The sequence below is a fragment of the Falco peregrinus genome, chromosome 7 (assembly GCF_023634155.1).
Source record: "Falco peregrinus isolate bFalPer1 chromosome 7, bFalPer1.pri, whole genome shotgun sequence".
Taxonomy (NCBI): Eukaryota; Metazoa; Chordata; class Aves; order Falconiformes; family Falconidae; genus Falco; species Falco peregrinus.
In genome coordinates this window covers 84834847-84861170 of record NC_073727.1, presented here as the reverse complement: position 1 = coordinate 84861170, position 26324 = coordinate 84834847, and the positions used below count along the sequence as shown (strand labels likewise).

Here is a 26324-nt window from a genome sequence, read left to right as displayed (position 1 = left end):
GGTGTATCACTGGATTGTGGTAGAGAAGTTCATGGGTTCAATTCTGCCTTTCCTCTATAAGCAGGTGTTTACATTACCTTTTTTAAAAAACTAACAGCCACCAACTGCACACAAAATTTGTTTACACAGAAATATTCACCTTTGAAAACTGGAATAAATACCTTGACCTAGTAAGTTCTTACAGAATACAATACATGTTTATGTTACCTTAGGGAATTCTCTGTGAAGTTAAATCTATCACAGGTGATGTGTTGATAGTGAGTTTTGAACAGAGGCTCTGAAACAGACAGCCCAACCATTAAGAAAACTTGCAACAACTCCATTTTCAAACACCATTAAATTCCAAGTACTCCTTTTGAAGGGTTTTACCCTGGTCAAAACTTTTCTGTTCACAGTGAACTGACTCACGTTGATTTTCTGGGAAGAGATTAATTTTTTAAACATATTACATAAAGTCAGTTATTATATCAATCTCCCTTGAGGTAAAACATTGTGTCTATTAGTTCTTAAAAAGGAGAAAGAAAGAACAGCTTTAAAATAACTGCTTTTGAAGGCTGGAGAAAGCTTCCGCATTTGCCTTCGACTCTGCTGTAATGCAGAGGCAGAGCAAAACCCTGAATCAGACTGTGCTGCTGGCACGCTGCTTCTGAAGCCACGGGGGAGCTGTGCAGTGGGGACTGCCGGGTTATTTTTCTGTGAAAAAGCAGCATGAAGGACTTCAGCGATAGAGGGGAGATAAGGTGAAAAAGGAAGAACCATCAGGGAAAAACTGAAGCAGGAACCAAACACAGGATTAATAACATTCTTCAGAAGGACACTAGGAATACAATTCAAATGCACTCTAAGTTAAGTTGGCATTACCTCTTGCTCACTTTATTAAATACCTTTCATCTAGGCATTAAGTGTCACCAGTATTCTTACACATGAACACTTCTTTCTCCCTAACGTAGCAGTTCAAAAGCCAAAAAGATTTAAGGTAGCAGAAGGAAAACTTAGGTTAGCCCACGGGTAATAGCAAGCTTTTATTTTTCTAAAACCAGACCTGCATTATTTTGAAATGCAGTTTTAAATGCTTTAAAAATAAACTTCATTTTTTAATTGCAGAGGAAATGGGTTCTACACTGATTTCCCCTCATTTCAGCAGCTCTTCTGTTTTCAAGCATGGCAAAGGAAAAACAGATGAAAAGAACAGATCAAACATCACTGAAGGCAGCTCGCTCACCCTGACACAGGCTATAAAAGCCACATTTAGTAGAAGTCCCAGAGCTTGTTAGCAAGAACAATCAGACAAAGCTTAACCATCAGATAGTTAACAATTGTTTGAGGTGCCTCAGCGGGAAGCAGTTGCCACATTCAGATTTTTCAAATTTCTTAATTTGGGAAGAGAAAAGGGAAGCCCACAGCTAACAGCCTTCATACTTGTGGTTAAGTACTTAGAAGCAGCATACTGGAGACCTCCACTGCAACCCGTGCAGCTAAGCTCATTTGTAACGGGGTTCACATCCGTCTTCTCTTGGGAACTATTTTCCAACAGTAATCTGCTAGCTTTAAACAGGCTCTGCTTTAAGTAGAATCCCATTACTTTAAACACTAGGAAGTAGTGCAAAAGTTACATTTGACAACAGGAAATTCAGGTATAAATGGTTTATAAGGTTGTAAGAGATAAAACCAAAAGTTTTCCCCCACTCTGTATTCTCTAACTGCATAACCCGTTCACTACTTTTTCTATTTGTCAGGTGAAAGAACAATGAGTGTATCAGCATTTAAGTGTCTGAAAAATGTATCAGCAGGCCATTGCTGCATTTTCACTCTGACTCAAACACCTATAACAAAGCAGGTTAGTTTCAAGAAAACCCAGTCAGGCACGGTATGTTGAATCCACTCGTTTCATTTCAGTTAAGAGCTTCCTGCAGAGCACTCTCACTGGAAGTCCAGCAAAGGGTTTGAACCTGGTTCCTCTGCATCCTCTGTGCTTGCTCTAAAACCATTTGGCCATTAGTTACCATCTTCTGAAGAAAGCTGAAACATGATTTCAGTACTGGCTAAGGTTCAGAACCTCACTCCTCTCTAAGAAATAAATTTAAAGGTTGAAATTTCACCAATTCCTTAACAAACCTTTCCCTGGGAGAACAGCTGTGGTGGCAGCACCATCGCAACTGACTACAAAAAGATGGAGGAAGTGCAGCTCAGCTATGCTTTTGGAGTTGGTCCTCTCAGCAGCGCAAAGCCTGCCAGCCCTTCACTGAGCCCACTAGTCAATAAACAGCCATTTATAGAGCCAAAAAACTATAGGAAGGTTCAACCTACGCATCTTCAACCTCAAAACATAACACCAGCTTAGCATACGACCACCATTTGCATATAATAACTGCTGGCAAAAGATAACAGTTTCCATCTGATTTCAGCTACTGAATCCTGCACTTACCGAACTGGAAGTTTGCATCACCAATCAAGAAAAACCAAAAAAAAACCAAAAAAACAAGCCACCCCAAAACAAACCAGAAAACCACAAAGTGTCAAATTACTCTGTGTGTGTGTGTAGAATACTAATTCCAGGTGATCACTGGGCACCTATCAGAATGTCACTGTGAAGTAATGTAATTACAGGCACCAGTTTGCTTTTACTCAGCAGCAGGTGGTGGTATCATTTCGTAAACTTTGTAACCAGTTTAAAATGCAAGGTACTCCCTCTGGAAGCTTTGTAAGTTGGGTTTAACCTGCACTGGAAAGCAGTGAGGAATCAGAAACTGGTGTTAATGCCAAGCAGATATGCATTGTGCTGAGTTTTAGGTGTCCCTTTTCGGGAGCGGCAGAAGCTGTAGAACCTCCCCAGGGGCTGCCTGTTGATTCCTTGCTCCAGTCTTAACTTGAGGTTTACACTTTTCTTGGCCAAGGAGTTTTCGTACACCTCGAATGCCAGGCTCCAGCCTTCACAGTCCCCATAATATTATTATGGTACCCTTCAAAAGCTGGACACAAGCAGTCATTTAAAAAACACAGAACAAAAAAAGAAATTTAAAAAGTATCAAGAAGCAAAAATAATGCTGAGCAAAAGGTTTAGACCACAGAAGGCACCAGAATAAAGCAGTGTTTTACTTCTTGTCTAAACAGAGTTCTGTCAGCGGAGCCAGTCTTGCACACAATACAAAGCACAGGCCTGAAATGAAAATAACAGAAGGCCAAGAAAGGCTTCACACTGGACAATAACAGGAACATTTACCTTAAAGTAAAAGACTTTTCAGTCAAGGATCTGATGGGAAGATTGAATGACCGATTTGCTTTCTAAAATGATTGGTGGCTCTGAGATGAGGAGATCATCCTCACCTAGTGAAGAATTCTGCTCAGTGTTCACAAAGTTAGGTATGTTAAATTTTGTAAGACAATGCAGGTCCTCCTCAAACATTCCACTGCTCCTGGGAACTTCCTGGAAGTGGGTATTACTCTCCAGACCTGGACCCTTCTGACTTTGTTTTGCTTTACCCAAATGTTCCACTTCATTAATACAGAAATGGAAAAGTGACTGGGATTCTTCAGTTATTTGACGAGAAAAGACCCTCTCCGACTCCAGAGGTCTTCCAAAATCTGCCACAAAGCTGTTCATACAAAATCTTTTTTCAGAAGGTTCTGCATTGCTAGGGAGGAAAAAGAAAAATACAGTAAGCACAGGAGTAAAGCTATTTGAGATCTTAACAGCAACTAAGGTTTCAGCAACCATTATGATCAGGAAGAAAGAAAACCCTACACTTTGACTACAACAGACTTCAAAAGCCAGCATTGTTTATTATTTTCTGATGAAGGTATTTTAGTTGTGATAATTTTCCATGAGCATGTTATCGATGCCAGCACTCCTAAATGGCACTCCGAGTAATCAATATACCGTAATAATCTACTCACTGAATGCACTTAGAAATACTCTTCAGTATTTCCTCTCAATATCAAGTAATAACAAGTTTTTTAAGATGGCTTGCAGAACATTTTGAGAAAAATCTTTCCAAGGCCTAGACAGCATTGCTGTCACTAAAGACATGATTAGAGTGCCTGGCTGTCCAGACCTCACACCATCTTTTCCACTGACTTCAGTCAATGACATGCAGATTGCCAAATTAGGACAGCTGGAGCTAAAGACTGTCAGGTAGGCACAGTCTTAACCACTCGGACACGTAGCCCGGGAAGGACATCTTAACATCCTTCTTTGAGTTTTCTAGGAGCATTCACTCAAACTAGCTCCAATCTGCACGGACTTGTGCAGGAGCCAGGAACAGCTGGGCATGAGAAAAGCTCAAGCCAGACAAAGATTTTTGGATAGTAATACATTCTTTGCAAGGCTGAATCGATATGCTGTCATCACAAAATGCAAGTTATTTGCATCTGAAAGGCAGTAGAGGTATTCAGAGGATGAGCAGGGAGAAATCTAAACATATTCTCAGAATGTAAGTTTTGTTAAGTAAGAATTAATAAATCTTACCATTTACATATGAACATGTAGCCAATGACACTGGAGCCAGACAGCTGGACACCTAAAGGTGCACACAGCACTTAAAATTACAGTGTTTCTCTGAAAAATCTCTTAATTCTTTCAAGGCTGCGGTAGGAGGCGAGTGCCTAACATGCTTTTGAAAGCCTTAGATGGCACCTTCAGAAATCTACCCCTAAAACCTTCAAGGTCACAGGATACCTACCATTAGTCTTTTGTTCATAGTTAAAGATCCCTGCTTCTAAAATGCTGATTCACTTCCATTACATGACACAAGAATGCTATCCTAACAACATCAGTTACACCAGCCTTCAAATCAAAGTACTCCTCTAGTTTGTCAGAACTGTATTGGCTCATTCTGCATTTCAAAGCGAAGCACGTGGAAGCATAACGTTTAAATTGATGCAAGACAAACCAGTAACTAAGTAATAGTCTGCTGTATACACAGCAGGAGACAAACACACTGGAGTAATAGTGCAGTAGCCTTCAGAACTGATGACTAACATGTAAGTATTTCTAGTACAACAGAAAGCACCACTGAATGTATGCTGCATGTATAGTTTTGCGAATCTGGCACCAAGAGTTTTATGTAGCATGGTGGCACAGACAGTGGAGGTGGCAAGTAAGCACAGAAAGGACAAGCACTGTAAGCCTTGGAAGAAGTGACTTTGGAAATAATCTTGAAATGCATCCACTAGAAAAGTAAAACTAGTTTATAGGTGTGGAAAGTGCTTTATAATCTAGTGTGCTGTGAAGGAGCAAAAGCTGACTGTAACACAAGACTGGAATGGCAACCTGATCTAAATGGAAGAATAGAAGATGCAGAGAAATCTCCTAACAACCCACAAGCTTGAGGGTAGGTGACAGAGAACAATCCTGTGCTCAGCATGAGTAAGGAACACATGATCTAATACACAGTGATGGTTTTGGATTCTGAAATTCACAAATACTACCTGTATTTTGGGGAGGAATTTTTTTTTTTTTTTTTTAAACTAGAAACTCACACAGTCTTGCTCATTACAGTATGCAACTACACCTCAGCGTCTTAACTTTTCAGAACACTCAAAATATGAAAAGTAGCCCTAGTTTTGCTGTGAAAGGGGAGCACTGCTACCTGGGGGATGAAATCCATTGTGCTATACTTGGGCCAACAGGACCTCCTGAGCCCCAGAAGCTGCCAACAAAGACAGCAAGAAGGTGAATGCCAGACACCTTGAGCCGCATACACACCGAAAGCCACTCAAAACAAGCAGCTGCCAATGAACTAACCCAGGCTCCCTTTTCTGGGAACCTTCCAGCCTACCATGCTCAGTTCTGGTCCACTGGATTCAGTATTAAGCTCTGGACTCTGCCCGCTGGACTTGAGTGCACTGTCAGGGTACAGACCACTTTGCCCAATATACCCTTCCAGCAGGAGCATAGTGGTTTGGAACTGACGTTTGAGATCCCCATCTTAAACACCTCTTCTCTCAACACTCCCTGAAGTGACCTGGGGTACTTGGCAAACCATGGAAAGCGGTAACTAGCCAATCCTCCACAATAACAGGAGTTGGCATCCCAAAAGGAACTCGGGGAGATCTAAACAGATCCTTCGCACCAGTCCAGAAGTGCTACCCTGAACCTGAGAAACCTTCCTGATTAACATCGGCAAACATACACATATATCTGTAGAAGTTTTTTGTTTCAGTGGATCTGCGTTTCTCTGAGTGGATTTCACTCCAGAATCCTTAACCAAAACCAAATGATTTCTTAAAATTATCAGTCAATTCACCTTTACTGCAACTAGTTGTACAACCTGCCTCAATAGCTGCATGAAACTTTGAGATGACATCAGCCAGTATTCTGTACAGATAGCTTACATGAACACATGCATTTGTTGCACAAATGCATTAAGGATGTTTATAAACACAGAAGCAAACAGTGTAATATCTTCTCCCAGGTGATGAATGAGAGCACTCTTCAAGCAGAAATTCAGAAATCTTGTCAACAATTTTTTTTTTTGTTGCATAAGCTAATGTTCTACAGATACTAATATGTAAGCAAACAAAAGCACAACAGACATCATTTCCATAACTAATGAAATTTCTACCTCTCCCCATCATATTCTGACCATTTTCTTCTGGTCTGAGAATGTACTCAGTTCTGAACATCTTGTACAATTTTGAAAAGTACATGCTATCATACTTTATATTGAGCCAAGAAAAGCATAGCGCTAGAAAAATCAGAGTATTCTACTTTGGATCCATCCATCTGAACACAGTTACACTTCTCTCTCACATTAATGGTACTTCAAAGAACAGCTGAATTGACTTACTGAAGTCAGAGACACGTCCATCAATCAGGCTGGCTTTCTCACAAGACCTAGGAATCCCATTAACATCCGTTTCTAAAGGAGGACTGCAAGACAGCCCACCAGTGAAACGGTGAGTCATGAAGAATCCAGTCAGGTATCAAGACAGAAGATTCAAGCAAACTAAAGCCACAGTCTGCACTGGTTTTACAGGTAGGCATTTACGTTCTCCAGTTTTTCCCTACATGTATCAAAAATAAGAGGAAAAAACAGTATTCGGTGCCCTTAGCATATTCCTGGATGATCTATTTCCAGTACCATACACATCTGGTTATCAGATCTCAAAAAAAAAAAAAAAAAAAAGCTCAACTTTGTTCAAGGTGCCAACTCAGCATACATAGTACATGGGCAAGCATTCAAACACACAGCTCCCAAAGCACCATAGAAGTTTAAGGCAGATAGAGAACAGAGTCACTGGGCTCACTTCAGCAACTGAAGGAAAATGATATTAAGATATAGGTGGGAAGGGACTTCTGGATGTCTCTAGCCTAACGCCCTGATGAAGGCAAGGCCAACTCTGAATTCAGTTCGCATTACCTGGATGTAGAAGTTGACCAAAGATGGGGGTTTCACAAACTCTCTAGGCAACGTGTTCTGAGAAAATTGATGAATAAAGCAGAAAACCAGTGGGTGATGTCAAGCAGGCCTCTGCTACCTGAAAGTGCATTTTTACAAGTGTACAAGACTCTTGAAAAATATCCATATTAAATTCCCTTCGTTTATATTTGACTTATCACTTCTTTCCCTCTCAAATTATTCACGTGGGATACAGACTCAGATGCTTACCTAAAAAACAAGATCTCCAGGGAAAAGAGGCAGCACACCGACACTTGAAAGGACTTCAAACATACTTGAGAGCAAGGTCTGGCTACTTTATGACAGTCTGTCAGGCAGGCAAAAATACCAGTCTCTCTCTCTTTCTCACCAAAGCAAAAATTCAGGAGCACAGAAGAGGCTCACTATATACGTATTTCCTCTCTAAAGTGGCCCTGTCTCTAGAGATGTGCTATTACACAAAATTTCAGAGCCACTCTACATATGACGACTAAATAGCAAAGGGCCTTCAGCAGGCCCAGATAGACAGGCTGCTTTAGGAAATGACAAGCACTACCAATTGCCTTTCACAATCAGCTTCTCATCATTGCTACCTGCCTGCAAGCGATCTCACTCTCCAGAGAGGCTTTTTACTTCTACTTTACGGCACACAAGCCAGAGAGGAGATGTGGGTTCAGACTTTCTCAGAGGAAGGGACACTGACAGCCTGCATGCTGTGCAAATGCAGATAAATGGTTGAGGCGAGGCATGGTCTGCACATACTTAACAGCCAGAAAGAACAAGAAAAAATGTTGGTTTGTGATTTTCAGGGACTCTGGTGTTAAAGGTGGAGCCAATCTGTACTTCAGCATCTACTAGAATTTCTCAGCAGAAACTAAGACACTCAGACTAGGGGAGCTACAGAGTTAAGGGAAGATTTTGTAAATACTACTGACATCTGCCTTTTGGACTTGAACACTCAAGCATGCAGAAACTCACCAGACTTCAACCTCCTTAGTTTAACATGTGCACTGCATTTTATTTGTATATCTGTCAATATTCACATTTCTCTGTTCCACACCGTAACATAAGCCTACCTAGAATGACCCCATTTATTTGCAGAACAGTACTCTGAACCCACCTGTTTGGCAGCCTACCCACAGAACTTCCTTTGAGCATAAAAATGCATACGTGCAGCTATTCCCCTCTCTGCGTGCCTACTGACTGTGTGCTAAACAGGGAACGGGTTAATAACAATTCTCCAGAACTAGCGTCCTAGAAGTGCTTGGAACAAAGACCTTCTGAACAAAGACTGCACCTTTTCATAAGAATGGACTAGAACAAGACATCGCTGAGCCAGTGCAATGTCAGCACTGTCACTGCTTGTTTGGGGGCTGCAATAGAACAGACGTGCCACTTCGCAAGCGGTATTTGTTATCCCAGTTTTCAGACTCACTCTTGATGTGGTGCCCCCGTCTTTGTCAGCAGGGTCAGGACAAAAAACATGAAGATGACAAAAACTGCAAGACCAACCCAAAATCCAATCACAATGGAATCTGGTGAAAAAGAGAAAACAAGATGATTAGTATTTAACCTGCACTTGCAGAAAGTTTCCTTCCATATGCAGCATGACTGCAAATCCCAAAATACTTTATTCCCAACTGACAAAGAAGAAGGATGATCAGATTTGTCGTTACCTATTTTTAAACAGAAAGCTGCCACTGAAGCTCTCGTTTCGAGTCCAAATTTTACTGATGTCTGGACAAACCAGAAACAAGGTGAAAGAGGAGAGACATTGAAATCTCTTGATTAGTAAAATAAGATCAGCTCCCTTTGTGATTCCTGGCCCATTTCCAAGTATTGCTTTGGAGACAACTTCAGTACTAGAACTCAGAAGAGAGGATTATTTGATTTTCAGAAAAAAACCCCCACCTGTCCTTGTAGAATTGAGCCCCTGATATTTTAAATTATTTCTGCCCCAGACCATTAGGTTTCTAGGTATTGATAGATCTCTTTGCCATAATAGGTTTAGGAAGATCTAGCTTTCTTTCAGTGGTAAGATAGAGGGTTCTCAAATAAACAGAACCACAGATAAAATGATTTGCTACCTCAACAAGTACCAATAACCAATATACAACACATTTTTTGAATAATTTTTAATTTGTGTTTCCAACTTGCATACAGAAAACTGCAATAAAAAAAAAAAAGTCAGAGGAGCCAAATGCATTTGAACAACAAAAAGTCAAACCACCAGTTAAGGAAAACACCAATGCAAATACAGAAGCAATTGGGAAAAGCATGGCTTTTTGGCTGTGTGCATAAAATGTACCTACTGTTCTCATTTATAGCCAGTAGACCCACGGACAAATCACTAGTCCTACTAAAAACAAATTTATGTCCCCTTATGACTACAAAGTTGGTCCACAGTTGCTCCTGAAGGGATCCCAAAGCTTCCAGGAACTTCATTAAGAAGGGTCCAAGTAGGACAAATATTTCCAGACATCAGTTGATAAGCATGGTCCAAAGTTACAGAGCATCAACTCAAAATATGACCTGGTCCAGGACCCACAGTATACAGGCACTTTTTCACCTGTCATTTCAGTTGGTTGGTTGGGTTTTTTTTAATGCAAATATTCAAAATGTCCACTATAAGAGTTCAAAAAACCTTAACATACAAACATGCAAGAGGAAAGTCTTGGTCAGGACAGGTATTCTACCTACCCTTAACCTCTCATGACACAGCTACTACTGAACCTCAAAGATACTCACTGGCTGTAAAGCTACGTAACAATTTGTCTGACCCAGTACAGCAGGCACAGCACAGAACTTCTGCCAGCCCTTTGGATCTCCTACAGGACTTATCTAAAGACACCAGAAAACAAGGAATCAGCTATCCTGCCTGTTTCTTGACCCCAATGGTTAATCACACTCCCACTGTGAAATACCTTCCATGCTAAAAGCCAGATCTGGGACCTGGAAATCAATTCAAACCATTTTCTCTTTCTCCGTGAAGTCAAATTGCCTGCTGCACTTGAGATTTTCTCCCTGTGAAAATACTTCATCACAATCAAGTTGCTCCTTAATCCATTTTCTGGTAAGCTAACGAGGTTAAGTTTCAAGTCTCCTGCTGCAATGTTTACTTCACCTCTCCTCTGCCACATCTCCCCCTCTCAACACCCTTTGTAAAATAACTACAGGGTGGTTCAAGTATAGGTCTCCATGATGCGTGTGTAAGTTTGCAATACTCCGTTTTGTTTAAAGCATATTGATACAAGTTTATTTCTGTAATACCATGCATTATGAGCCCTAAATTATTTTCAGAATCGTTCTGTAAGTATAGCCTGTATGCAGTGGTTCAAGATGCATCTTTGTGTTTGGCCTTACTAATACACAACAATAGCTCATTATTATCTACCACACTACAGGACTTTGTAGTACCTGAAAAGAAACACTCCCATTAAAAAATTTACCACTTAACCATTCACAGCTACTAGTACCTACCAATTAGTTAGACGTGCTTCAATCATATGCAACTGCATTGATAAACAGAATGTAAAGTCTGATCAAATAAGATGTCTAAAAAAACATGCATAGATTATATTATTCAAGCTGCAAAACTGAACTCATCAGCTATAGAAAAAAAACATAAAAGCGAAACATGTTAAAAAAAAATAATCAAGATTCTGATAAGCTCTACTACTCCCCACAAAAGTCACACCACCAGCACTGCATGCTGAATAACAAGTGTCTTGTGGTTTGTTTGGTGTTCACCCCCAGCAGAATTCCAAAGTATACTGAGCTTAAAGCTGCATTTTCCTTGCTTTGTTGTGGCTCCTGACACAAATCCAGCCCTCTGCTGCATCTATTACATTCTTTGGCTTTGTTTAAAATTAAAGCAGGCGGCCCAAGTTCTCTTCAATATTTCATTTAGGTCTCACTCATTTAAGTGCAAATTACCCAAACCTACTAACTTCTAAACATTTATTAAAAATAAATTGTATATAACAAAATTTATTCAAAAAATATGGTATATATGACCATATTTATAATGCTGCCCCAAGTTACAAATAGATTGGGAAAATATCCCACGACTTTCTCAAGTTGCAGTATCAACCTTCCTTTCCTTTGTCGCACAGACTCGTAACATCCTGGCAGCAGTTCTGGCTCCCTGATCATTCCTACGTATTTTTCCTCCCTCTAAAGTTACTGAGGTTTCTTCTGTTCCAAAGGCACAAAAAAGGACTGTTCTTATCTCTGCCAGTCACAGATATCTCCTGGCTATCTTTATCTACTTACTTTTTAAAGCTTTAATTTACAAAACATCTGGTGCCTACTCTTCTGGATTTTCTCATTTCTAATTCCCGTCTTGGCTACTCCTCAGGCAGAACACACTTTTTGCTTGTAAAACAGTTGGGTTTATTTCAGTCATATATTTTGACAAGTCACTGTGGCATCTGAACATCTCATCTTCTCTCCACCTTCCCCCCACCCCCCCCCCCCACCCCCCGAAGTGTATTTTTGTGTGTTACATTGTTACGTGAACATTTTTCTTCACAGGTCACTTTGCATTAATTTTTTTTTCCTCTGCTTTCAGAAAACAGGCTTCTGAATTACTTTGTATATACATTAAATTTTTAGAAACCTCCCCAGACCTACTACTAGTACATCAAGCTCCAGCTGAAAAGGAGTTGTGACTTCTGTCCATTCTCTAGGAGGAGCTGCCCAGAACCCTCCTGCTCTACAAACAGCAGCCAGGCAGCAAAGCTGAGCTGCCACACTTAGCACAGCAATCACTTCAATGGCAAGCCAAGATTTTTCTGTTTCGCATCTTTTACAATCCAGAGAATTACCTTTTTTTTTTTTCTTCACATCACACTCTTTGGTACACTGAGCTAAAAAGAAGGCATGTACATAAAACTGCAGCTAATCTTTGTAATCAGTAATCTTTGTAATCCCATTTGGTCTCTGATTAAGTGGAAGAATGGCATTTAAATTAGAAACATGATAAAAGCTAACCTGCATTTTTCAAGTGCCTAACATTTGTAAAAATACAGACAGTAATAAGCAGGCTTTTGGGGGAGGTGGGGGAAGGTAAAGTACGATACAGGCTAAAAAGAAAATTCTGCTCTAGTTTTTTAAAAGCATTAATAACTTCAACCAGTTTCTTCTGTCCCTTACAGAGCCTCCCCAAAACCTCCTGACCGTGCAGAGCCAAGGGAGATCAGCCTTTCTGGGCTGCTGTTTGCCACTGCAGGCAATTCTCTTTCCTAGTCTGAATCCCTACCACGACAAATGATGCAGAAATTACGTATCCCACACTGGACCAGTGCTCCAGCACTGGATGGAGACCCTTCCCCAGTACTCTGGTGTTCAAAACCTCTCACAGCGTATCCAGCTCAGAAATAAAGAAACAAGATGGTTTGGTTCTCTTTAGCAAAGCACTTGCAAAACACTTCCAATTCTGAGTTAGTCTGTTACTTTTGTTTGTTTGTTTGTCTTCTACTCACAACCATCTCCTCCTAAAAAAAAAAATTTTCATAAAAATCAAAGCCATTGTCCAGATTTTATATAAATGTTGGTCCAGCTGTACTAGCTTGTCCTAGGTAAATTCCTCTCAATTCCTATCCGTATTTTTCATCTCTGTCATCCCTGTCCTCCACTTGTTACTTCTGCGGTAAAACAGCTCCAGTATTAACAGAACACTGAATTTAGCAAATTCCTCCTACAAAGAAAGTCCAATGATAAAACTTTCTTCAGAAGGAGAAACTTCTTTCATTTAAAATCTTATAAAAGCCTTAAATTTATTTTCTATGAATGAAAACAAGAGCAGTAAGGCTGCCCACCACTGCCTTTTTAGCATTAACAGGAACAAGAACAAAGCAATGCTGATCATGCCAAGTTGTTACCAGAAGCAGAAGCATCTGTATTTCCTGTTATAAACTGTTCCTGATAGCTGGGTATTCCTCAGTATTGACAAATTTCTACTACAGCCAAGAAATCCATGGTTTTCTCATGCACAAGAAAAGCAGTCAACAAGAAGACACAGAATAATAAAAAATTACAGTAACCTAATGAATAAAGTAATGCTTCTAATTGCCGAGAATCCAAAAAATTAGATTATTTTTGTACAATAAACCATTACAAACGAAGAGCAGGAACCTTAAGGTGGGGAAGCTCAGCTGCAATAATATATGTCTCTACTAAACTTACATTTATGAGCCTTCAGGCCTTCAAACGACACCGGTCCATACTCATAGTACTCATACTCCCAGGTGTAATCAGAGTTAGACAAGGCTTGCTGGGAGGTTCTGTTAGAAATCAGCCTCAGGGCAGACATCTTGCACCTCAATAAATATATACCTGTGGGTACAAAATGCATTACTAGATATTACATACTTCTGACACATTATTTGATTTAATTGAGAATCCTTCCCTATTTATGGGATCTCTTCCTCATCACTGTTCCCAAGTGCAGACACTCATGCTTACAAAGGTGCTCTCTCAACTGTTCCTTTAAAATCCAGTATCCCTGCCTCATCAGACAAGGCTATCGCATCCCCTCCTGTTCCTTCCCCAGCCTTGGCTGGCCAACCGCCAGTCAACACTGAGCTTCTTGTCAATGGAAAGAGAACCTACGTTCACTCCACAGAGATGCCTGTAACTATACAAAACCAGGCTCTTCCAACGGAATAAAGCTTTTACAGCTCAAAAACAGTAAATACCAAAGACTGCCAGCCTCAGCAGCTTAGGATGAATGCTGCCGTGAAAGTCTGGGTGAAGAACTGGCCAGACTACCAGGCTCAAAGGGTTACATTACCCATACAAAGTCTTGTTGGCAGCTGGTTATCAGTGGAGCGCACTCATAGCAAGTTCACAGATTACGTGAGGGATAGTCAAGAGGCTGGAGGGCAGAATGCTACTCAGAGGGACCAGGACAAGCTGGAGAAAGGGAGTGACAGGAACCTCATGAGGACCACCAGTGCAAAAGTAAAGTCCTGCATCTGGGAGGGAATAACCCCATGCAGCAGTACAGGCTGCTGGGGAGCAGCTCTGCAGAGAAGGTCCTGTGATGAACAAGCTGAATGTCAGTCAGCAACATGCCTTGTGTACTGGGCTGAATTAACAAGACTCTAGCCAGCAGGTCAAGAGAAGTGTTTACTCTTCTCTACTTACCACTGGTAACACTATATCTGGGGTACTGTATCCGGTTTTGGTATCCAAAATAACAGAAAGATATGGACCCACTGGTGCCAGTCCAGTGGAAGGCCACCAAGATGGTCAGGGAGCTGAAATACAGGATGCATGAGAGCCTAAGGGAACTGGGTTTGTTCAACCTGAAGAAGAGAAGGCTCCACGGAGACCTTCATGGTGTCTGCAGTAACAGAGTGCACAGAGATTCCAGAGCCAGACTCTGCTCAGAGGTGCAGAGTGAAAGGACAAGCAGCAATGAACACAAATCAGGAAACAGGAAATTTAAATTAGATACAAGGAAAACTTTACCTGATTTAGTTGAACATGCTTTGAGCAGGAGGTTGGACCATGCGACCACCAGAGGTCCCTTCCAACCTAAATTTCTCTGTGCTAGTAACAGCTTCAATATGGCACTAGGGAAGGAAGATAAAACAGGAGTGATTTTCTCCACAGATTAACAAAAACTGCAACGCAACATTAAACATCATTGAATTGTCTTGATAGATATTGCTGTCATTACCACAACACTGCACTAGGGATTTAGGTTTTGCAGATTAGGGTTTTTTTTTTTTCAGAATACTAGACAGTTTTATGCACACCAAAAGAGAGCACATCTCTACACAACACATCTGCTGCAGCAGCTGGAGTCAGGACATTCAACTTGAAACATATTACAAAATACTTTTTGTAAAAGCAAATCGAGCTTTGGGTAATTTTGCATTCAATTAAAACCCAGCAGAGTGAAGACTTCATGTGGTTCATAGGACTATTGCAATCAGTTGTTCTGTGGACAATGAAACTTCTCAGAACACAAACTCAAATCCAGATAAAATTTCTTGAAAAGAAGGGCCCTAAATAGTCACATCACTCAAAATACCTGAAACTTCAGTCAGCCCTAAGATTAATTAAATTGACTAAGGCTGTGCAAGGAAGGCATGTTGTTCAAGTGCTAGGAGGGCCATACCTAAAGAACAAGAATCCGGCACAAAACGAAGAACATAAATGCACCCAGGCAATATGAACAGCATTTCAGATATGTAAAAAAGTTATTTCTGCAACTATTTTGCCATGAGCAAATGGTGGCAGAAATGCCTCAAAACAATTTTAAATAAATAGTGAAGTACACCTGAAGTAAGCTTCATACCCAGTTACAACATTCAGAACATTAAACACATACCAAAACCTGACTAGCAAGTGACAAATCATTTAAAACAAGAAGCGGGTCTATTTTTCAACTTAAATTGGCTTAGTTTACACAATAAGCAACTTGCTAACAGGGGCAGGGAGGAGGTGGTGACCAACCCCATTCTTGGGTCAGGATAAGGAGCTTCAGATTACCCTCACCTTCCCTCCTTTAGCCACTCAGAAAGCTCCCAGTGAGAACAAGCAGCCTGAAGCACAGAGGAGGAAGAAAAAAAGATGGCTGTAATGGACAACCCAGTTCATGGCTGAGGATGTTTCCCAACCCTTTAAGAACACGACAGAAAGAGGTAAGTAACTTTAAGTGCCTGTGTTAACAGTGAAGTTCCTCCTTTGCTTTCCCAGTGTCAAGAAAACCTTCTTATTTCCTGGAGTCAAAGAAAGAACGTCTAATTAAGCTTTAGACAGAGTTTTTCTTGTTTTAAATCAACCGAAGTGACTAATGCCTCTGGGAGAAGCAAACAGCACAGAGGAAAATCCAAGATTCCTGTCCTAGTTTGCTCCCATCTCAGCTCTGTCAGATGCCTCTTACAAGATTTTGTGTTTCATTTTGTGAGTGGGCCCGAGGAGACTACATGGTGCAGAAGGTTCCCACCATCTTTTCCCCCCGGCTTCCTCTTGATGTTTTGTTGATGATGCATCTCTTGACAAATTTTATTAGCACATTCCTGTTTAATTGTATACTCTTCCAGAGGAGTCTTTCATTTAAATATTTCTTACATGGCATCACCAATGTTCACTGTCACCTCCTCACTTTCAGCATTATAAAAAGAGCTGAACAGGAATCCACAGAACTAAAACTACAGAGTAAGGTATATGAACAATCCAAAAAATGTTTCTTCTTGCACTTCAAGTGCAGGTAGATGGGATTAGCTGGCGCACACGCAGATCTTTCTCCTGATCTAGTCACTAGTGTCCATTTATGATTTATGGGGACAACAGCCACTTCTAGGACACAAAGAATCTGTTTGGGTTTAGTCTTCAGTTAGGACTAGAATCTCCAGTGTTTCACCACTGACTACAAGCATTTCTAGACTTCCTTTCACCATAGACAAGCCACTATCAGAGGGAGAGGTGCTTACTGAAACCTGGGTCACCAGCTCGCAGGCTAAGCTGTGCCTCAGGCTTTGCAGGACATACAAAATACACCTCTAAACCATTCAGTAGAGCTAAGCATAAGCGTTGTCCCAAACTAGCTTACAGCTCACTTTGGACGAATGTCTCCAAAACCTCAGCCTGAAAAACGTTAAAACAAACCTTTTATTCTACTTGAAAAGCCAGCCTAGTGTGGTGGAAGAAGGACCAGCACAGCTAAAGCAGTGAACATTAAGACCTTGCATCTCCTGAGGAAGGGCAAAGCAGGGTGAGCTGGCATGCTAGCAGCCTGCCAGGTGCATTTGCCAGGCTGCACCAGGTCACGGGAGGACTGTGGGGGCCAGATAAGGGCACTTCCCTTCAGGGAAGGAATTCTCCCAGGAGATGCACTCAAGCGCTCTTTCTGCCAGGAATGGACAGCAGTGATTCATCCCACAGCTCTGAGGCATGACAGAAAGCCCCTCTAATTGACCTTGATGGAGGGGTTTTTTGAGACCCACAGGAACTGGTTAAGGCAAATGCAAAAGCCCCTCTGTTGACTTTGACGTGTATGAATGCAGACAGCCTTTCCTCATCCTGGATCATTTCTTTCGAGAGCAAGTAAGGGAGCAACAAAAAGCTTCACTTTGATCACTCAAGAAACCCCAGAGCAGGGCTATGTTCAGTGCTGCCAACCAGGAGATTCAGGCAGGTCACTCCTGGAAACCACAAAGGGCAAGTTTTCACAGCTGCCTTCTGGCACATTGGGTTGCTCTCGGGCAATAATGTCAACAGTGTCCTGGTTTCAGCTGGGACAGAGTTAATTTTCTTCTTAGTAGCTGGTGCAGCGCTGGGTTTGGATTTGGTGCAAGTACAATGCTGACAGCACACTGATGGTTTTGGCTGTTGCCAGGTAGCGTTTATACCAAGTCAAGTACCTTTCAGTTCCTTGGGCCCCACCAGCGAGAGGGCCGGAGGGGCAAGGGAAACAGGGAGGGGACACAGCCAGGACAGGTGACCCAAACTAGCCAAGGGGATATTCCATACCAAAGTGTCATGCTGAGTATATAAGCTGGGGAAATAGAAGGAGGGGGGAGACATTCAGCATTATGGTGTCTGTCTTCCCAAGTAACCATTATGTGTGATGGAGCCCTGCTGTCCTGGAGAAGGCTGAACACCTGCCTGCCGATGGAAAGTAGCGAATGAATTCCTGGTTCTGCTTTGCTTGCGCGTGCAGCTTTTGCTTTGCCTACTAAACTGTCTTTATCTCAGCCCACGAGTTTTCACGCTTTTCCAATCCTCTCCCCCATCCCACTATGGGGGGAGTAAGCGAGCAGCTTGGTTGCTTGACAGGGTTAAACCCACAAACAGGTACCCAGACACCCCCCATGGAGACCCAGCTGCAACTCCTGAAGTTAAATTATACCTTCATTAGAACTCGCTTGTAACCTGTGAGAGTTTGTAAGGTCACAGCTCACACCACCACTGGGGCCACAAAGCCAAGTCTGGTTTTATGTACAGCTAAAACTGACCTTGTAATGTAACCAGCAACAACTACCTCCAAGCCTGACCTGACGCACAAAAATAAATTCATGTGGACTGGTCAATGTACCTACTGTTCATTTCTGGAGCAAAAGAAACTACCAATATGGTAGACACAAGCAACCTGGTAAATTTTCAATCAAAACCTACATTTATTTTCCACATACTTCCATTCTGCTTACTGCCACAGAGTCTAAGCACTTTACAGTCTTCATCGACTAGATGAACAAACTGTTGGCCCTGTTCAAACTGTGAAGACCCCAAAAGCTAGGCAGGGAAAAAAAAAAAAAAAGTAGCAGCATTTCAAACTGTGGGAAGCACTAGCCTGAGAAACCTTAGCACTACGCACTGACACATCAGCTCCATCAGCCAGGCAGTACAATTAACCCAGAAGTTGTTGGCTACGAGAAATTAACAACTCAGGCTGTTCCCATATCCCCTAAGTCCCCATACCAGCAACATTATTCTGCATGGCAGGAAGAGAGAACCAGCCACCACCACATTCCTTTTTACTTCATCCCAAAGATAAAGAGATTAAGTCAGAGGAAAAGTAGTCAATGTAAAAAACAAGCACAAACTTATTCACTCTGCACTGCATCAGCTGAAAGGTAATACAGACCCCATCTTTATACAACCCTACCACGTGTCTCTTGCTTTGAACAAGCCGTGCTACTCCCAAGCACCAGCAAGAAGCAAGTCTGCAGGAAATACTTAACCAAATGGCCCTTGCTTCTTGCTAATTCTCAAGATCTTAGATAGGCAGGAATTGAGATCAAGTCTGTGGTCTTTTCAGGGGAATACCCAATCTTCCCACCTGCAATAAAAGAGAGGAAAGCATACTATACAAACCAAGTGAAATTTAGCAAGAAAAATAGAAAGATATCTGAAAACTGACTGTACAATTAAAAATCAATCATATAGGCCAACACCAACTGTGTGATACCTGGGACTTTTCTTGGAGAGAAAAGAAAGTACCAATGTTAACAGTGGTTATGTTTGATTGATGCTCACAAAGAGCATCATCTGCATGAGCTGTTGTACTAAAATAACAAGAATGATGTTGAATTCATCACAAAAGGACTTTATAACAATGCTAAGGAAAACTGTTGATTTAGTCACTGCTTTATCCTGGGAATTAAGAATGAGAAAGGATGAAGTTCCAGACTCATACTACTGTATTACACATCATATAACATACCTTTTTATCCTTATAACTATACAATGTAAACTAGACCCCAACAGTAAACTTCTTATACTCCACACAAATTCTCATGAAAGTGTCTTATTTTCCATGTACTAATGCTTAATATCTTGCGCTGCAATGCAGTGTAAAAGGAGGTCTCCATACCATTGTATACAATTTGGATGCTAATAGAGTAGCTACTGTTTGTACTTAGTTTAAAAGCAATGACACTACGACTTTAAAGTAAAATTTAACAAATAGAAGACCAAAACAGTTTGCCAAGTATTTTCCTAGAGATAATAATGATATAAGTAAACACTAATGCCCACTTAGTACTTCACCTCAGTAGGGGCCACCTAGAAGTTAGGCAGAAACTAATATGAAATCATACCTTACAGTGAGTTCACAGACAACTACATGGATTTGAAAATAGACAGAGCAAATACTATATGAGCTCACTCATAAACCTTGTCTGAGAAGACTGCTGAATTATACTTAACGTAGCATCACAGAAGCTTTGTATTTCTTTTGCTCTCAAAAAGTTTCAGTCCAGCACTGACAGTAAAGGAACATGAACAGTTAGTACAAAGCTACGGGGACTTGCTCCCAAAACACACTGAAGCAAATAGATTAGCCTAAAAAAGCCTTGAAAATCACAGACAGAACATAGAGTCTTGAGACAGTATTATCTACAAATAATAAATGGAATTATGGCTAACATATCTTCATTTCCTGCAGCTAGGGCAGAATTACACAATCAATTCATCATCTGGCTTCAATGTACAAAGGTGAGCTTCAGTTGAGCTCAGAAAACATTTCATTTTGACATTCAGGATGACAAAAACTGATACGTTACAAGAATTCACCCTTCCACCCAAATAATACATCTCTATGCAGGAAAGCCTCCACAAGTTGATAGTTGTTACAGTCACAGTAGAAAACGAGACTAAACCTTTCTTCTAAGTAAAGAAAAGCCTATTTTTTAAGGAGAAAATAAGTTCTAAGTTTCTGAGCATTTTTTAAAGCGGGAAGATTATATTTTCAATAGCCTTCTCCCAGACATGCCCCAGCTGAACCTTTGCTGAACCTAGTTCTGAACATGGCTCGGGAACACTGTTACAGACGCAGCAAGGCTGTGGTCAGAAGAGTGCTCTGGGTATTGCTGAGCCCATTATCCTCTCCCATCTAAAAGTCTACCTCCTCTTTGTTGTGCAGGTATGGCAGCTTCAAAAGCCAAGTTCTCTCAAGACCAACCAGACTAGAAGAAGCCCCATCACTTTTCAGTCCTATAAGGTTACAAATGCTGAGATCAATGATACAATGTAAGTACAGTCAACACTTTCCAAAAGAAAGGCTGCCTTTCCCTCAGGTGTTTGTAATACTGCCAATTCTAACCTTTCACATAGAAATTCTTAACCTTTACCCTTTCAGTAAATACCACAGACAGAGGTCCCAGGCTGATTTGTTACAGAAAACGGGAACTGGAAGAGCTCTGGCATATCTGGCTAATGACATAAGAGTAAACCACAAAGCAAGTTTGCAATTGGCCTGCCCCAAACGCATCTGCTTTTGGGCTGCACTATTTCCCTGAAATTTCCTTGCTTGGCAAAGTAGTCACCTTCTTTCTATTTTATTAAACGTCTCTTTTTATTAGTTTTATTTCCACAGAAATCTCAGTGCCGAGATTCCTTGCTAATCCTAAAGTCTGTCAATCCAATGCCTTATTCTGAATAGAAAGAAAGGAAGCTTCCACATCTCCACAGTCTTGATCAATGATCAGCCCATTGCAGGTCAACTGGAATGGCAACATCAGAAGACGAGTTAGCTGCAAGAGCTGTTTATAAAGTACCTTTTATCTATTATCATGTTAGAACCTATGGAAAAAAAACAAACAGCCTCCATAACAGGGACAGAACAAACTTTATTTTTTTTTATAACTAAAAGATGGCATTACATTTGAAAGCAAAAAAAATCTCACTGTGAAGAGAATTTATGTCAATGCATGTTACCCTATGCATAGGGTTACTAGACTAGATTTACTCAAATAAGCTAGTCTGCCAGTCATGAAGAAACACTGGAAGCATAGTACTTGGTGTAGCCAAAAGAACAACTGAATCCAAGAACAGAGGCAGCTGGAAGCATTTCAAATAACCACACCTAAACCAACCATTTATAACAAGGGCAAGGCTGAAAGAAGGAATTACTCCTTCTGGGAAATTCAGCACTGATTAACAGCCAGAATTATCTGGGTTCCCTTCATGTCAGTTACCTGGGCCTGAAGACACCCTGGGCCACGCAGCAGAGGTGCTGCTGCTGCACAGGCCACCCACACCAAGCTTGCGCGGTGCCCCATCGCAACGTGCTGGCCCCCGGGTTCAAATGCAGAGCAGCTCTTCATAGGGTTGCACAGCCCAGAAAACGGATGAGTGGGTTCAGGCCTTATTTCATAGATCTGTTTTGGCTTTGCATCAGTGAAAAAAACACCAAAGCACTGGGGCTGACAAGCAGAGTAGAAGCTGAGTACATTTCCCCTCTCCCATTACAAAGCATGACCCTAATCTTCATGTAATGTCCATCTGGTCTAAGTACAGACCACAGCATGCCCCCATAGCACCTCTTCACTTCTCAGTGATTCTCCCCACAAAACAGTTTTGTTCCTAATCTGCGCTGAAGCCGGCAGAAGATAAACCTGCAGAGATGAAAAAAAACATCCCAGATACAATAGACCGTTTGTTCAGAGCAACTCCCACACTTGGATATCTCATAGCCCCGGTTTGACTGTGCTACGGTGGAAATATCTTTATTTTCTGCTCTCACCCACACAGGGTTTGTAAAGCCACGATCTCTCAGATGCAAAGTTAACGCTCAAGCTTTTCAGTTTGAAAAGTCAGTTATGTATTATATTTCCTCAAGAGCTAACAAAATAAAATGTAAAAATACAGCTTTTCTTGAACACTTCCACACTTGAATGACCAACGTTTTCTGAACTTCTGTAGTTAGCCTACAATTTGATGCAGAAATTTTGCCTTAATTGGTTCAGTGAGAATTTCAGTTGCTGAAATGGTGCTGTTTATTAAAAGTCAAACTGGTCTGGGATTTTTCCAAACCAGAACCGTTTTTTTTTTTCCTGTCTTTAGATCTAATTATTCCCTCCAGTGCTGCTGAAGCAGCAAACAATTTATTGTAGCACCTCAAATACAGATTTTATTTCAGGTAAATCAGACAGCAGCACACATCACAATTTTCCCATTCTTAATCCCTGCCACACATCTGTGTTACATCAGGCTACAAACAAGCAACTAGAGACCAAGGAAACATCATTAGAACAGTACAACCAAGGCCCAACGCACTGAGTATTCAGAATATCACCTTCATTTATTTGTACTAAAATTTGTACTACAATTTTGCCAGTAGTACTTCGTATCATTCATTCAAAGACTGGAATTTTGATCTAAACAGTTGAATGAGCTGCAAGAGCACCACCTGTGCTTCACCTTAAAAACCTCTTCTACCACACAGCGTACACTGACAGCCAGCAAAAGAATAGGCTGTAAATTACTTTGTCCAGCTCTAAATATTGTGAATTATACTTTTTTTTTAAAAAAGGGGGAAAAAAAGATTATCTTTTTGGTTGTGATTGATACACCCAGAATGTCTCATTATCTTCAGCAAGAATGGAGCCAGTCAGTGGAGAGCTGCCGTTCCCCTGGCATCTTTCCAGGTATTACTCCTGTGTTAAAAAATTATCTTGACTCTCTGATTAGGAACCTCAATAGGAAACCACAAATGGACCAGAGAAAACCAGCAGTATTTGAGACTATTACCTGATTATCTCCAAGCAGAAACCAAAACATCTATTTATTTCCACAGCAGTTATGTAAATCTGCATCCCTTGTATATAGTCTCTGGGGGGCTCAAACAAGAGTAACAGACAGGAGCAGAGGCAGAGGCTCCCAAACACAGCAGTAGGCTAGGAGACACCTGGAAATACAAGTGCCTCAACGTTCTCACAAACAAACCCCAGGCAGCCTCGCCAAGGTAGTTTGAGACAGCATTGCTACTGCTGTCCCATTGCTCTACCAGCTACACCTGTCACAGGAGAAGTGGCAAACTAATGGCATGCCTACGCTTAAAGTCACCATCCAGCATTAAGCACTGGACAAGGTTAACATGCCAGGACGAGCAAGGCAAATGTCAGGGAACAGAGACTGTCCAGAGGGATCGGGGTCACTGGGGTAATCATTGCCAGCAAATGGAAAGGCAGAGGGCTCAGAAGGGACCTCAACTGCCTACTACACCAGTCACTGTCAACAGAGGCTGCTCACCAGAGGATGAGGCTACTAAGTAGGCTGTTAAAAAAGAGACTTTTAAGGGAGAAGGAAGAAATGGGAGGAAGAAAAAAGGAAAAGATAAAAAGAAGTATGAGAATCAGCAGAAGACTAGGGAAAAACACATGGGGGAGGATAGGAAGAGGGCAAGACTGTATAGGAGAAGCAATCTCAGGCTGAATGGAGGACAGATGTTCATCCCTTCAGTCTGAAAGCACAAAGAGAGATATTATCTGGAGAAAAGAAAAAAAAAGAAAAAAAAAGAGAGAAACCCCACCACAACAAACGCACCATAAATTTACCTTGTTGGTTGACGGGGGGGGGGAGGGAAGGTTACAAACATTTTAGGTTAAATTTTTAAGTTCATTCAAATGCTCGGCATTCAGTGCAAGACACAACAGAGTCTGGGGGGACTGAAAAGAATATCTACGTATTCCAAGCAGCACGGGCTTTCCAGCTGTTTTGATTTTGAACGCAGGCTTCTTAACACGGGAAACAATCACCCCGCTACGAATTCAGGAACGTGACACAAGCTCCTGCAGGGGGCATTTTCCAGACCGCCCGCACGCACAGTGCCACCTCAAGCGTTTTTTAAATAAAATAAGAATTAGAGGAGTACTTCGGACTTCAAGGCTTGCCAAAAAAGTCGGCAGCTCTCGGTTTCGAACCACCCAGCCGTCTGGTAAGGCAGGCTGGGCTACCGCCGCCTGAGGGGGCCGCACCGCAGGTCCCACCGCGGGGCAGGCAGGGCCCGGCCGGGCCGCCCCGCTCCGCTCCCGCTCCCGCCCCCCGCTCGCCCCCCGCCCCCGCCCGGCCTCAGCGCCGTCCCCTCACCGCACTTACCCGCACCGGGCCGGGCCGGGCGCGCCACCAGCCCCCTGAGCGCCGCGGCGCCCCGAGGCGAGCGCGGCCCCCCTGGAACGCCCCGGGACGAGGCGGCGCTGAGGGGCCGCCGGGCGGGATGAAGCCGCCGGGCGGTGACGCGCGCTCCCGCCCTCCTACCTGGCCGGGCGGCGGCACCGCCCGCGCCCCCCGACGCCGCACGCGCGCCGCGCCGCGCCGAGCCGAGCCAGACCGCGCCTCGCCACAGCCAATGAATCAGCAGCAGCCGCGGCGCGCGGCCCGCCCGGGCGGCATGGCACGGCCACGTGACGCGCGCGGGCCAATGGGCAGCGCGGGCGGGAGCGGCGCCGCGGGCGGCGGCGGGCGGCGGGGCCGGGGTCCGCGGGCGTCGAGCGGAGCGGAGCGGAGCTGGGAGCTGCACGGCTTCTGCAGGGGCGTAGCACCAGCTGGGAGTAACCCCGCTGTGTCAGTTGCCTCGCAGGTGCCAAGGGGGAGCGTTAGTTGTGGGGGCAGAGGCGAGCCGAGAGGGGTGGCTTGCCCGCGCTGGGAGGGGAGGGCCTGGCACCTTTGCACAAGGGTAGGCCCAAGGTCCCCGTGGGGCAACGTTGCAGGTGGGGCAGCCAGGCCCGCTGGCACCAGGCGGGAAGGCTGTGCGAGGCCCTGCCTCCGCTGCCAGGAGGTGAAGGGTGATGCCATAAACCTACAGGAATTGTACAGCCTCTTGCACCGTTTCCATCCCTGTCATCTGCCACTGCTTAAAACAAAGAGACCTTTAAGAGTATGTGAAATCGGTACCTCACTCTGCTGCTTGCAATTGTTAAAGCACAGGAGACAACAGAATCTTTGAGCATTGGTAGGACATCTGGAGATCATCTAGGCCTGCTGAAACGGGGTCACCTAGAGCATCTTGCTCAGGACATGAGTTGCGTCTTCAGTATATTCAAGGATGGAGGCTACAACCTCTCTGGGCAACCTGTCCTGGTGTTTGATCACACTCACTACAAAAAGACATTTTTCTCATGTTTAATGGAAGTTCCTGTTACTTCAGTTTGTGCCCATTGCCTCTTGTCCTGTCCATGAACACTGCTGGGAAGAATCTCACTCCACTTTCTTTGCTACTGCCATCAGTTATTTATACATATCGGTAAGAGCACCCTGAGCCTTCTCTAGGCTAAGCAATCACAGCTCTCTTAGTCTCTTCTCATATGTCACACACTCCAGTCACTTCACCATCATTGTGGCTTTTTGATCAGCTTCGTAGCAATCAAGCACTGTAATGCATGACATGACCTAATTTTTCAATCCAGCACTAGGAAACAAGTCTTGCACCCCTATCCAATGAAGCCACCAGCTTGCTGCAATACCTGCCTTCAAATGTTATAGAAGTTCCTTGCTAATGCTCCGGCACTTGTCAACATCAGCCTCTCTATGTGGTTGATATTCATTTGTCTTCTTGCATCAAATGCAGGTCATGTGCAAGTTAGGACATCTGTGAAACCACTGGTTTTCACCTGTTTCTTTCCAGGTGAGACAGTGATCTTGGACAGTGTTGTCGCTCTCCAGCAACGGTTATAAAAACTATCAATATAGTCATCTTCATCTTCA

General features: G+C 42.7%; 1 protein-coding gene across 2 annotated transcripts; it reads right to left on the bottom strand.

Annotated features, from left to right (window-relative positions):
• Nucleotides 1–846: 846 nt before the first annotated feature.
• Nucleotides 847–24981, bottom strand: MRAP2 (melanocortin 2 receptor accessory protein 2). Of its 2 annotated transcripts, none has more exons than XM_055809881.1 (5): nucleotides 24720–24981; nucleotides 14859–14962; nucleotides 13569–13718; nucleotides 8815–8914; nucleotides 847–3632 (listed from the first exon to the last, which is right to left on the bottom strand). In XM_055809881.1, exons 3-5 carry the CDS (start codon nucleotides 13693–13695, stop codon nucleotides 3239–3241), a joined length of 621 nt encoding a protein of 206 aa, XP_055665856.1. In that variant the 5' UTR covers nucleotides 13696–13718; nucleotides 14859–14962; nucleotides 24720–24981; the 3' UTR covers nucleotides 847–3238. The 2 variants fall into 2 exon arrangements, with proteins under 2 accessions (XP_055665856.1, XP_027637800.1); XM_027781999.2 differs by lacking the exon at nucleotides 24720–24981 and adding an exon at nucleotides 15894–16017.
• Between the last annotated feature and the right edge of the window lie 1343 nt (nucleotides 24982–26324).